This window comes from Salvia hispanica, chromosome 3 (genome assembly GCF_029641045.1).
Source record: "Salvia hispanica isolate PSC_SH4W2 chromosome 3, Shi_PSC_v1, whole genome shotgun sequence".
In the NCBI taxonomy this organism is placed as follows: domain Eukaryota; kingdom Viridiplantae; phylum Streptophyta; class Magnoliopsida; order Lamiales; family Lamiaceae; genus Salvia; species Salvia hispanica.
In genome coordinates this window covers 54119689-54132645 of record NC_142694.1, presented here as the reverse complement: position 1 = coordinate 54132645, position 12957 = coordinate 54119689, and the positions used below count along the sequence as shown (strand labels likewise).

General features: G+C 37.3%; 2 protein-coding genes across 4 annotated transcripts; one reads left to right on the top strand and one right to left on the bottom strand.

Moving 5' to 3' along the window:
* Nucleotides 1-1060: 1060 nt before the first annotated feature.
* Nucleotides 1061-5060, top strand: LOC125208897 (protein NRT1/ PTR FAMILY 7.3-like). Its single transcript, XM_048108410.2, has 5 exons — nt 1061-1204; nt 1287-1398; nt 3035-3252; nt 3325-3881; nt 3965-5060. Exons 1-5 carry the CDS (start codon nt 1181-1183, stop codon nt 4830-4832), a joined length of 1779 nt encoding a protein of 592 aa, XP_047964367.1. The 5' UTR covers nt 1061-1180; the 3' UTR covers nt 4833-5060.
* A 258-nt stretch (nt 5061-5318) lies between these two features.
* On the bottom strand, nt 5319-12310 carry PKP3 (plastidial pyruvate kinase 3). Of its 3 annotated transcripts, none has more exons than XM_048108412.2 (12): nt 11856-12310; nt 11053-11304; nt 10486-10651; nt 9631-9765; nt 9409-9519; nt 9221-9309; nt 8574-8636; nt 7611-7786; nt 7071-7173; nt 6448-6599; nt 5711-5819; nt 5319-5620 (listed from the first exon to the last, which is right to left on the bottom strand). In XM_048108412.2, the coding sequence occupies exons 1-12, from the start codon at nt 12102-12104 to the stop codon at nt 5507-5509; spliced, it is 1719 nt and encodes a 572-aa protein (XP_047964369.1). In that variant the 5' UTR covers nt 12105-12310; the 3' UTR covers nt 5319-5506. The 3 variants fall into 3 exon arrangements, with proteins under 3 accessions (XP_047964369.1, XP_047964370.1, XP_088923272.1); XM_048108413.2 differs by having other exon boundaries at nt 6448-6596; XM_089067146.1 differs by having other exon boundaries at nt 11053-11254; nt 11856-12070.
* Between the last annotated feature and the right edge of the window lie 647 nt (nt 12311-12957).

Here is a 12957-nt window from a genome sequence, read left to right as displayed (position 1 = left end):
CATTCAAGTAGGAGAAAATCAACTTTATTAGCGAGAATAGTACATGCAAAAAGGCCCTATCAATTCTCATATATTTTTGTTGACTTATAAACAGTAACATTAATTCCTTGTGGCTCAACCGAGCTCGCTTGTCCCTCTCCACCATAGAGATAAAAGGAAAATAATAGGACAAAAAAAATTATAATAAAACAATTTAAATCTACCACTAAAATACATTTTCAATAAAATTTTGATTATAGCCCCTAAAATGTTTGTTCTCTTCAGGTCCAAATCCAATCAAACATGTCATTTCTACACTTACATAATATGTTCATTGCATTTTCTTGAACATTGAATTGCTACAAGAGATGGAAAATCAAATGAAATGATGAAATACATTTTAAGAATATGAGGAGTTGGCTTTTTTAGTTCTTTTCTGTCATATTTTTACCATTTCCCCCAGAGACCACTACAAATTCTTTGGGGTATCTAAGAAATAATTTATGCAGCATTTCATTAAATCACCATGAAAGGATTATAATAATGATTTCATTATTTCATATAATCTCCAAACAAAAAAAAAACTCCTTGAGAAAAAAAACTACTAGCACTTATTTGAGAAAAAAAATTAGCACTTATTTGAGAAAAAAAATTATACTCCTATTTTTTAATTTAGTATCAACCATGTAACTATGTTTTGTTTAATACTATGAGACAATAATTTCTAAAATACAATTATATAATCTATTTGGTGCAATAAACTCTTGATAATAAGTAGGGAGTACTACTACTACTACTACTACTAAATTCAACTAATTAATTAAAGTGAATCACTTAATTTCATCCACTCTCTCCCACTCCCTAAAAATATAGCCACAATTAGAGGAATAGTGGAATTTTTGACTGGTTTTAATCCAATGATATTGGATATACCATGAATTGAAATTGAGTAAATTGATATGTAGAGTGTGACAACACCAGTGTTCCAAAATGCTGAGCCATCTGGATTTTGTCACTCCCATTATGTTTTCATCCTTAAATCTCAGCCCTCCATTTCTCCCTCCCACCTCTATATATACCCTACCTGTTTCTTGCCTCCATATATTCTCAACTCCTTCTTCAACAATATTCATATATACAACTCTCCCCATCAACTTAACTCACACAACTTCACTACACAATCCCTCATCTTCTCCTTCAAATGGGATCCTTAGAATTATCCAAGGTGTTTAATCATAACCTACTCTCATCACAGTATGCATCACATTCTAAAGCATGCATAATAACTTGATTTATTTTATTTTTAGGCTCACAAATTGAAGGAAGAAGAATACACATGTGATGGAAGTGTTGATTTTCATGGACAACTTGCAATTCGAGACCGAACTGGAAAATGGTCTGCTGGGACCATCATACTATGTAAGTCTACCTCTTCTATCACATATATTTGCATTATTGTCTCAAAAATAAAGGGTGAATTCAATCGTGGTCTACTTTCACATCAAAGAACTAAAGAGAGTGTCTTTTTGCATATGCACTAAACATTCTACAACTTCAAATGGATCAAAATTGACGTTCTTGAAATTGACAATTTGGGTTGTGGAGGAAATTAATGTTGAAAGAGAGATTGCAATTTGCAAGTGTCCAAGTGTAGTGGCATGCAAATCCTATCACACCCACATCAAAATTATGCATATAAATAGCCAATTCTGGTCCACTAAAATTTTACTCACCGTTTTAAGTTGAGTAACATTCTTGCTCATAAATTTTATTCAAAAGTGATGAAGCAAAATGTAACAAAAGAAACAGACTAAGATGACACGTAATCCAAGACTAATTGTTTGCATGAAGAGGGGAGGTGCCACTTGTTCTTCTTCTCTATTCGACAAGGCTTAAATTTGGATTTCATATGTATAAGAAGACACTATTTTGGCTCATTCATTAACTCTCTCTATCTCTCTCTCAAGGGCTAAATCATTTTTTTGCTTTTTCTTGTTTTTTTTCGTAACCACTAGAAATGGAAAATGATCGACAACTAAACAGAACATATATCCCATGTAGAAATTAATTTTTTAATATAATTAGAGGGAGTATAGTATATCACTGCTTTTTTGCAAAATATGATAATGAGTGCATTGATGACAGCACTTAGCATTATTTGCGAATCACATGAGCTTTGCTATTTTCTCCAAATTAATTAGTCTCCTTTCAAAAGGGTGACTAAATTAGTTTAAATAAATGCGATCTTATCACTTTTACCGAACTCAAGACTTCATCACTCTTGTAAACTTCGATTAAATTTTTTTATTGATATTACCACAATTGGGTTTTAAAAAGTTTGTATCTTTATAATACCTCCACTAAAGATAAAATTTTCCCAAACTAAATATTTTGACGTAAAATGTGTTCCTTTTTTAAAAAAAAAGGTGGATCTTTGTCAATTTCATCAATTAGCTATACCGCACTCCCAAATTCCCATCTCTGTTTAATTATCTTAATATTTAGATGTCAATTTGGAAAGCCTCTATATCATAGTCGTTTTTGTTAGGTTCTTTTTCCCTCCATCATCTCTCTCTCCTATCATGTTCAATTCTACCATCCTTAATTAATTTCTTGAAAGAAATTGAAACATTATAATATTGGTCTTTTCTTGTGTGGGTGATGATCCATGGAAAGCCAAGGGATGGAACCTTTCAATAGTCAGTTGTAATGCTTGTATTTTTTGGGAAAGACCAAAGCAAAGGTTTCACGTCTAATTTTTTGCAGCAAGTGGAAATTAAGCAAACTATTTTCTCTACACGAATCTAGGCAGTATGTTACATAAGGAATATTGATAAAATTGCACGTGAACATTGAATAATCATTCCACCTTCATTACCTAAATCAGTCTAGCAAATAGAATAACTCTTGACAATCTCCAAATCAACATATGATATGTTGCTTTGTGAGTAATATGAAACAATGGATGTGTTCTTGAAATCACTCTAATAATTATAATGAGAAAGAAAATGGGACTAAATAAATTAGTTTGACGAATAATTTGGTGTATATGCAGTGAATCAAGGTCTAGCGACGCTAGCATTTTTCGGGGTGGGAGTGAATCTGGTGTTGTTCCTAACTCGCGTGCTGCAGCAAGACAACGCGGAAGCAGCTAACAGCGTGAGCAAATGGACCGGGACTGTCTACATATTCTCTCTTGTTGGTGCTTTCCTTAGTGACTCTTATTGGGGAAGATATAAAACTTGTGCCATATTTCAGTCCATATTTGTCATTGTAAGCATCTCTCTCTTTTTATAACAGTACATCACATGATCAGAAACTTTGCTTACCATTTTCTCCAAACAGGGTCTAGTGCTCTTGTCACTATCCACACAGGTCTTCTTGCTCAAGCCCGGGGGGTGTGGGGATGAGAACACGAAATGCAACACGCATTCGAGTTGGGAGCTGGGGCTTTTCTACATCTCTATATACATGGTTGCTCTTGGCAATGGCGGCTACCAGCCCAACATAGCTACATTTGGTGCTGATCAATTCGATGTAGAGGATCCGATTGAGGGATATTCGAAAGTGGCCTTCTTCAGCTACTTCTACCTTGCATTGAACCTTGGCTCGCTCTTCTCCAACACTATATTGGGATACTTTGAGGACGAAGGCCTGTGGGCGCTGGGCTTCTGGGCCTCCACGGCCTCTGCCACCCTCGCGCTCCTCCTCTTCCTCGGAGGCACCAAGCGTTACCGCCATTTCAAGCCCAGTGGCAATCCCCTCTCCCGCATTTCCCAGGTCTTGGTCTCTGCCACAAAGAAGTGCAGTGTGAGGATCCCACAGGGCGAGGACGCCAACTTGTACGAGACCGAGGGGTCCAAGAATGGTGGCCGGAAGATGCTCCACACGCAGGGGATCAAGTAAGCTGTGATACACTTCAACACAAGCGAAATTTACTTACATAAAGTTAGGTATCATCTATTGACATGAGTTTTTGTTGCAGATTCTTGGACAGGGCAGCATTTGTGACACAGCAAGATCTCGACGAGCTGAAGCAGAATGAGTCCAACAACCCGTGGCGCCTCTGCCCCATCTCCCAAGTGGAGGAGGTGAAGTGCATACTGAGGCTGCTCCCCATCTGGCTCTGCACCATAATCTACTCCGTCGTCTTCACGCAGATGGCCTCCCTCTTTGTCGAGCAGGGCGATGCCATGAACACGCAGATCTCCAACTTCCGGATCCCTGCTGCAAGCATGTCCAGCTTCGACATCCTCAGCGTGGCCCTCTTCATATTCCTATACAGGAGGGTGGTCGACCCCATCGTGCGCAGGGTGAGGAAGGACTCCAATGGGCTCACCGAGCTCCAGAGGATGGGGATTGGCCTCGTGATCGCGGTGATGGCAATGGTCTCGGCCGGGATAGTCGAGTGCTACAGGCTGAAATATGCAAGAAAGGACTGCAAACACTGCCAAGGGTCGAGCTCCTTGAGCATATTCTGGCAGGTCCCGCAATACGCTCTGATAGGGGCATCGGAGGTGTTCATGTACGTGGGGCAGCTGGAGTTCTTCAACGCTCAGGCACCCGATGGGCTGAAGAGCTTCGGGAGCGCGCTGTGCATGACATCCATCTCGCTGGGGAACTACGTGAGCAGCCTGCTGGTGTCAATAGTGATGAAGATATCGACAGTGGACAACATGCCCGGGTGGATACCGGGGAACCTCAACAAGGGGCATCTGGAGAGGTTCTACTTCCTCCTCGCGGGGCTAACGGTCATTGATCTCATGATATACATAGCGTGTGCGTCGTGGTACAAGAGCATGAAGTTCACAGGGAAGGGTGAAGGGGAAGATGATGAGGATTATGAGGTGTAATACATCATCTAACTTGTGTAGCAACTCTGCCTCACTCAATCAGGGGATGATTTTATCCAAGTCACGCTTTGTTTGTACTCAAGAATTGGAGAAGAGAAGAGATTCGTCGTCTGCGACTCATGTGCCTACGGCTTGAAATCAAGGGCAACTTGTGACAAGGCTCTTTAATTTGGTTCCACAATTGATGTGCTGCTCTCATGAAAATAATTATGCAACTTCTTTAACAGATGTCTATGTGTATTTTGATGCTAACTAAGCTTCTTTATCATATTTATCTCATCTTCGCAAAGTGATTCCTAAATGAGAAAACTGCACCTAACTTAAGGGTATCATCTCCAACACTCACCAATCACCCTTCTATAAATGCTATTTCTACTTCTCTGTAGATAGATCCTCAATCCCAATCTATCATATTTGGTCTTGAATTTCACTAATACTAGCACCTTAAATTTGAGCACCACTTGCAAGCAATATCACCAATCACCCTTCTATAAATGCTAATATCATAACTTGCAAGCAATAACATTAACGTTGTAAAACAAAGTGACAATGTAATTTTATTACTACAGTAGAGTAAATTCAAACATATTTACCCCGATTTTAGCTCAACTGAAGATTTATTATCTAGCGATATCTCTGCACAGCAGTAGCTTTATTTCCCTCTTATCCGTGCATCAGCTCTGCACTATGCGTACTTGAATATGATGCGTGGATTCTCGTCGCCAAATTGGTTGTGCTCCACTTTGGACCAGAGTTACATACTGCCCTTCAGCCACAAGACCCTTGTTCTGTAGATAAAATACAAAAAAACGTGCAGTATATATCAGAAACAAACCAAGAAGCAAGCTAAAGAAATCATAAAAATATCATTTTGTCACCAATAGAAGCTTCAGAGCTTGAGAGAAGGTCTCCTCAATATCATCTGTAAACTCCATATGTATGGGCATTGCGCCATGATAAAGGGACAGACGCTGCTTCACCCTTTCACTGCAAGAAAATCAGGATCAGTTACCAACAAATAAATATCTATAGACACATTAACAGAAATGTAGATGCTTATGGATATGTTAAGGCCCAGTCGTTTTGAATGCATTAATTTATCTATGACTAGTCCACCTCTACCTATTGTCTACATAATCATGAACACAGCCTGGATATCTTATCAGATACGCATTTTCATGTTTTTTAATCCACGAGTCTCTCCTCTCAGTTTCCATACTAGTGAATTCTCACACCATAACAACTTCTATTGCCCCCATAATTCGTAAAGTTATGGTCTGCTGTTTATTGTATCATTACTCAGAAAGAACAAAGGTGGCAGAATAAATACAACAGCACTTTAAATTATGGAACTGGTGTTGGCAATGGTAACATTCGATCAGAGAAGTTTCAAAGTTGGGCATAAAACAAAATTGTCCTAAAACAAAAGGAAACTAGCAATAATACATCATAAGGAAGAATATTCAGAGCATGAACCAAGAGACGCTTCAAGAGAGATAGACACATGGCGTTGAGGATATGGTTGTGTCAAATTATAGCTGTTAAGAATCACAACAATTAAACTTGGTAAAATTCATACATGTTATTAGGGAATGCTGATACTATAAAAACTTACACATTTGTAAAAGCAAATATTGTTGAAGATGGTCGATAATGACTCAAAGCTATTGCCATAGAACCTGTTCTTGTGAAAACTATGATTGGTGTACCCAGAGAGTTGGCCATTTCGGTGGCATGAAGGGCAAACCTATCACTCATATGGATCTGCTATATCAAACAGAAATAACACAAACTCAAACAGTAAGAAAAATTAAGTCAAGAAAATTCCAAGTCAAAACCTAACCACTTAAACATTGTAAATTAGAGGTTAAACTATGTTCACAACAAAAATCCTGAGCTCAGGGAGGATGTAAATAAAAGAGGAGTGGGAGGAGGAACAAGAAGCTAACAGAGGAGGAAAATCAAAGAGAAAGGCAAGAAGAGGGATATGGATAGGAAGAGGAAAAATAAGTTATCTGGCTATTGGCTAATGCCTGTACAGGAGGGTTTATGGACTGGCCAAGGTTGTGACTTTGACCAGCCTTATGGACTGAAAATGATCTCCTTGTAACATCCCGTTAGAAATCAAGGAAAGAACTTAGGGATATGGTCACCAAAAACACATAAACTATGATCTCATTTACAAATATTTACCATTAATTCTGCTAGAGAAATCCTGACACTAAGAACTACACGCACCTTATAAGCAGCAGCTCCACTCAGTAAGCTGCTGGTAAACGGCAAGCTTGATTCAGTCCTCAGGGCCACAGTATGCATCACCTTAACTGCCTTCAATGGAAATCTAATATGGAAATACAAAATAATGTAATGAAGAATACATCTAATTTAAAGCATTAGTAAACTATTTTTTTCATCAGTTTAAACAGAAACAAATAGCATAATCATGCATTAAGTTATCTTGCTAAGGTGCTAGCTAATTCAAGGTTCATTGATTAAAATAAGAAATTTCAAGTTGCTCTTAAGATTATGGTTTGGTTGTAAGGAAAGTAAAATTTAAGAAAATAGAAGTTAGATCATATTCAAATATCCAGCTGAGAAGTATCAGTTCCAGTAAACACAACCATTTTAAGTTGGAATAAACTGATAACCCAAGCAAGCCTAAACTATCAGTTTCATCTGCAATTTAGAAAATGGCGACAAAATAACAACTGGAAATTCGAACGAAGAACTTGAGCGACAACTTTCAAGCATGAGTCCCCTGAGATCAAGATAACTCACTTCCCATGAGCTGTTTCTCCTGAAAGCATTATTGCATCAGCACCTTCTCGTACTGCAATCGCAATGTCAGAAACCTCAGCTCTTGTTGGTGTTGGGTGATCAATCATACTCTCTAGCATATTTGTAGCTACTATAACTGGTTTTTGCATGCTTCTACACCTTCTTATGATCTCCTCCTGTATACAAATAGGGAATCATAAATCACCTGATTAAATGAACTAGACCCAAATAAGGTTAGTAGAGTTGAAAGCTCTGCAAACAGCCTAAGTAGGCCGTGGGGATAATCTAGAAAAACATAAGCCTTTAGCATTGAAAATGCGTTTTAGTGCTTTTAAATTCTAACCAGACCCATGCAAAACATATAAAGCCTGTAACGTAATCAAAGCAACAATAATAATTTAAGAATTGATCAATAAAAATAACTAAGACTGGTGTCTCTTTCACTCAAGCCTCTGCCTTGAATACACCTTCAGTCCAATCAACGCAGTCGTATCAGTTTCTCCAAATAAATTATCAGAAAATGAAGGCAATATTTAGCTCATGCCAAGATTAAATCCACTTATTTTGATATGCATTTAGTATACCTACATTCTTGCCAAGCCTGATTACAGTATTGAGACCAGGAAAGAGTATAGTTGTATACCACAGAAGAACAGAAAGATTAAAAATGAACAGCAGGAAGAGAGGAAACTACTACATGCAATGAAGAGAGAAAAAGGAGCATAAGTGAACTATAATCATGCAAGATAAACTGCCCTTCCAATTTTTCATGACCATCAATTGCTCTCCTAAAATTTTTTATTCTAAATGATATAAAGCAAAGTCATGTTTTGCCTTTCTTTCTCCCATCTCGTGGAATTTTGGAGATCTATATCCTTTGAGAAAGTTCATCGTAATTCACAATACAGCAAGCAAAACATGTATAAAGAGCAATACTAAATTCCATCTTTTAGCATTAAGTACCTGTAACAAGGGAACTTCCTCAATCGGGAGTTCAGCTCCAAGATCACCACGAGCTACCATTGCCTATCACCATCATTATTGAAGAATTAATAAACCCACAGTTAAGACAATATATGAACATTTTATGATGAGGTCACAGATAAACTAAGAGAAATAATATTAAGAATTGAACTTAAAAAAGAATCCAAGTAATCTCAAAGAGTTGTTGGGTAGTGGGCTACGGTTGCGGATATGGCAATGTACTAGTATAAATTAGGTCAGTGTTATACATTAAGTGATTGGGTTAGACTTCAGCAGCTGTTGTAACCTTACAGAGTACCGACTCACACATCACAGCCGAAAAATCTGAAGGCTTGAGAGCAGGATCTATTAGTTTCTGGGTTGACTCCACTGTTTCAAAAGAATAGGCCAATTTAAAGAATACCTTATTCTTCTGACTTTCCAAAAATCTTTTCCAGACATACATACACTCTCACATTTAACAAATATCTTACAGATGTAATTCTTAACATTAATTCACCTACAAGATACTTTAAGAAATTATTCATACTTTGTGTAATTATTAGATGTAGTTCCTTAATCTACTCAATGAACCCATTTATCGTCAGTAACGTAAGAACTTCCACTAGCACATGGGTTACACTAACCCCATCAGATGCAGAAATGATAGAATGAAGATTTGGTATGGAATCAGCACTTTCAATCTTTACTATTGCACTAATATCTGCCCTGCAACCTGCAGAGTGCAGATAAGGTGTTTTAAGTCCAGTTAAGCATGCAATCAAAACATCAAAGAAGGCCTGCTTTTTTAGGATAAGATGTTCAGAGGACTCACGTTTGAGATAATCTTTTAGTTCAAGGACAACCTTGGCATCTTTGACAAAAGAAACAGCATAGAAATCAACTTGGTTATCCACACCGAACTTAATGTCTTCCCAGTCTTTTTCTGTGACAATTGCAAGTGCCACACAATTGAAGATTTACCATTCTGGTAAGTATAATTAGAAAAACAGAAAATGATACTTACAAATCAGAGAATTGGAAAAACTCAACCAACCTGTTATTGAAGGGAGTGTCGCACTTTTCCCGCGCACATTCAGATGACGCCTTGACTTCAGTTCTCCACCATCAACTACTTCACATTTTACCAAATTTTCTGTCTTCGATTTCACAGCAAAAGACATCATTCCACCTATAAGAGATAGTCACCCGTAGTAAGTTATTTTAGTAACAAAGCTAATCAATAAATACTGCAATGGAACTATCTGCAGAATAAGCATCATATTTACCACATACATCCAGTTGTGATGCAATTAACTTGCATGCACAATCTGTTCCACTTATACATTCAAACAACCCTAACTCCTATGAATACTAGATACAAAAGTTATACCCATTCTACAAATGCATAAAAAAGCTAAAAGGCATTAAACATTCCTCCTTATATCATTCTCACATTTAAATTCCTCTTGTGTTATATAAATATATAATTAGTTAATTACTAGAAGTGAAACAAAAGATCATTCCAATCATGCATCCTATTGTTGGCATGTGAGGAGTACGATTCACATGGTTCGAGTGCAATTGATAACTGTAACTTTCAGAAGGTAGACAGAAATCAATATAAAAAGCGTAAAAGCTTGTGTCCAACTGTCTGATGGGTCAAGATCCATGAGGCGGTGCCCATAAACTCATATATAAAGACATATTTGTAGTTATTCTCTCTTCCGTTTTTCTTTGTTTTTGATATTTTGCTAGTGACTGGATCAAGATCTTGACCCGTCAGACAATGTTATACAAACCCATCCTATAAAAAGTAAAACCATCATCTGTGCTACCTAAGAACAAAATATGGGCAAATGACTGAAAAAAGTACACCTTCTGAATTCACTATAGAACAGATAGTACTCACCATCAACCAGTATAATATCTCCAACAGCAACATCATTTATGAAGTCATCATAATTAACACTAACTGTGTCAGCTGTACTAACTCCTCTTTTGATTGTAAAATTGAACTCTTGTCCCTCCTTGAGAAGGATCGGCTGTGGAACATCCCCACTTCTAACCTCAGGGCCCTAAATGAAGATCATTAAGGTTTATATAGAGTTCATCATGATGTTTTGTTTTATAACTGATTTACATGTTGAGTCAAAAAGAACAGTTTTATGTTGTTTATGGTATTATAGGAAAGTACAAAGAAAAAGCAAAAGAGTAAAAAATTAAGTAAACAACTCAAGACAAGCTTATGGCAATCACATGCATAAAAGAATCATATTATCATGCTTAACAAATATAAAAAAATAGGGTCCATAGTAAGTTGTCTTGTAAAAATATAAACTAATTATGCAGTGATATGGACACAAGAACAGAATTTAGGATTATCCTTTATTATGTGCCACAGTGCCAGTAACTATGTAGTAGGATTCTGTATAAGTGGATAGTTCAGATGTAACACGTTGAGACATGCAGTCGTTACCTTGGTATCTAACATTATGGCAACAACTCTGTCCTCAAATTGTGCATTGTATTCTTTGACCAGATCTATAGTTTTTTGGTGTGATGCATGATCACCATGAGACATATTTAAACGAGCCACATTCATTCCAGCTTCAGCCAGTTTCCAGATCATATCGCGCGAGCTACTTGAAGGGCCAATAGTACAGATGATCTTCGTTTTCCTTTGAGAATTTAAATTAACCCGAGTCAGCCTCCAATTGTTATCAATAGACTGAAACGCAGAACAATTCAAGTTACCTTTTAGGATAACACATAGTATGTTGGAAAAAAAATTAAAGAGCTGCCAGTAATGCAATGGCAACATGCCATCATTCAAACATTTAGCACAGCTGAACCGACTTTCTATTGTATTGAATCAAGGAAGTAAATGACGGAGCAGGCAACTTGGGCAATCCTAATTTGCAGTCGTCATTGTCAATAGAGAGTTATACATTCAGCTATGCATCATGAACGAGATTACAATACACTAATGTTATATATGCAACAAGTACCTCTGCATGATGAGTAATCGACTTTCTTCAGGAGATCATGAAATAAACAGAGCAACTAGGTAAATTTGATTCACAATCAGATGAGACCGTCCAAATTTCATCAATTAAACATGTTTTTCCCCATTATAGACATAAATCATCAACAAATATTCAAGTCACATGCATTAATTCCTCCAATATCGAAAATAAACCGTTTTTTTTTTAAACCACGCAATATTCCAATTCCAAATGAAAACACAGGCACGAGTAGGGAGAGAAATTGAATACGTACGGGGAATGCGAAACCGTTGGGCGGAAAGGCAGTAACGGTGGAATCAGAGTCCGTAGCGTTGTCGTCATAGCTGCAGCGGGTACTGGTAGAAGAGAGACGAAGGCGGAGTGGTGGTCTAGGTAATTGGCGGTGGAATAAAATATCGGTGACCGTGTTGCCGGAAGACGTGAGGCAATCAGGTGTTGAAGACATGAAAGCTGAAGAAGGAGGCAGGTTTACGGTCGCCGTCGCCATTGCCGTCGTCGCCATCGAAAAATAGGAGCAAATATATAAAATGGTTACGAATTGTGAGCGAGGTAACAAAAAACGGTTATATATTATGAGCGACTATAAAAATAGAGCAATAATGGCGGCAATCACACAGGCGCAGAGTCAGGAAGATGAAGATTCTCCGTCGACTCCTCTTTGGTTTACAATTTAGTTGGGACCATCTTCACACACATATTTTGTTTGTACCCAATTTCATTTTTTTGCAGTGTTTTTAATTTTAATTTTGTTTATAATCATTATTTGAATTTTTTCCATCCAATCAAAGTATATAATCACTTTTTATTAGTAGTAGTATTTAATTTCATTTTTAATAGTGAATGATTTACTGTTACAGTTTATAAATTTGAAATAATAACATTTCATGTCTTGAAAAATAAAAGTGTCACTACTAGTAGTAATATTATACTCATAATGATAACGATGACAAAAAAAAACGAGTAGGACACTAAGGGCCAGTTTTTTAGCCTTGATAATACATGAAAATGAAAGTAGTCCACCTTTTTCTCTCTGTTTTGTACCATTGATCGTTTTTCCATTCGACCCGGGATTTGGGTCTTCGACCCGTCCTTTTTTACTGTTTTAGGTAGAATTCCATTGTTAAACAATCCAGAAAATCTTGTGGGTTTATTTTCCAATTTGGGGGAGTGTGGAAGGACTATAATTCATCTTCCTCATCTACCCTCGACACCTCATTGCAGCGCTCCAAACTTTGCGAAAGGATTTCATTTTGTGGAGGTAAGTTTTATACAATTGAAACATTTGATTATGTGGCCTTTCAGATCGAATCTGGACTTGCTTCTTCCATCGGTTCGAGATCGGTGCAGTTTTTGCA

Excerpts from the sequence above, each read along its gene's own strand:
- LOC125208897 (XM_048108410.2), top strand. The coding sequence starts at position 1,181 with ATGGGATCCTTAGAATTATCCAAG. Across the intron at positions 1,399-3,034 it reads TGCTGGGACCATCATACTAT|TGAATCAAGGTCTAGCGACG; the intron begins GTAAGTCTACCT and ends GTGTATATGCAG. Across the intron at positions 3,882-3,964 it reads CTCCACACGCAGGGGATCAA|ATTCTTGGACAGGGCAGCAT; the intron begins GTAAGCTGTGAT and ends TTTTTGTTGCAG.
- PKP3 (XM_048108412.2), bottom strand. The coding sequence starts at position 12,104 with ATGGCGACGACGGCAATGGCGACGGCGACCGTAAACCTGCCTCCTTCT. Across the intron at positions 10,652-11,052 it reads CCATAATGTTAGATACCAAG|GGCCCTGAGGTTAGAAGTGG; the intron begins GTAACGACTGCA and ends ATCTTCATTTAG. Across the intron at positions 5,820-6,447 it reads ATATTTGCTTTTACAAATGT|TGAAAGGGTGAAGCAGCGTC; the intron begins GTAAGTTTTTAT and ends ATTTTCTTGCAG.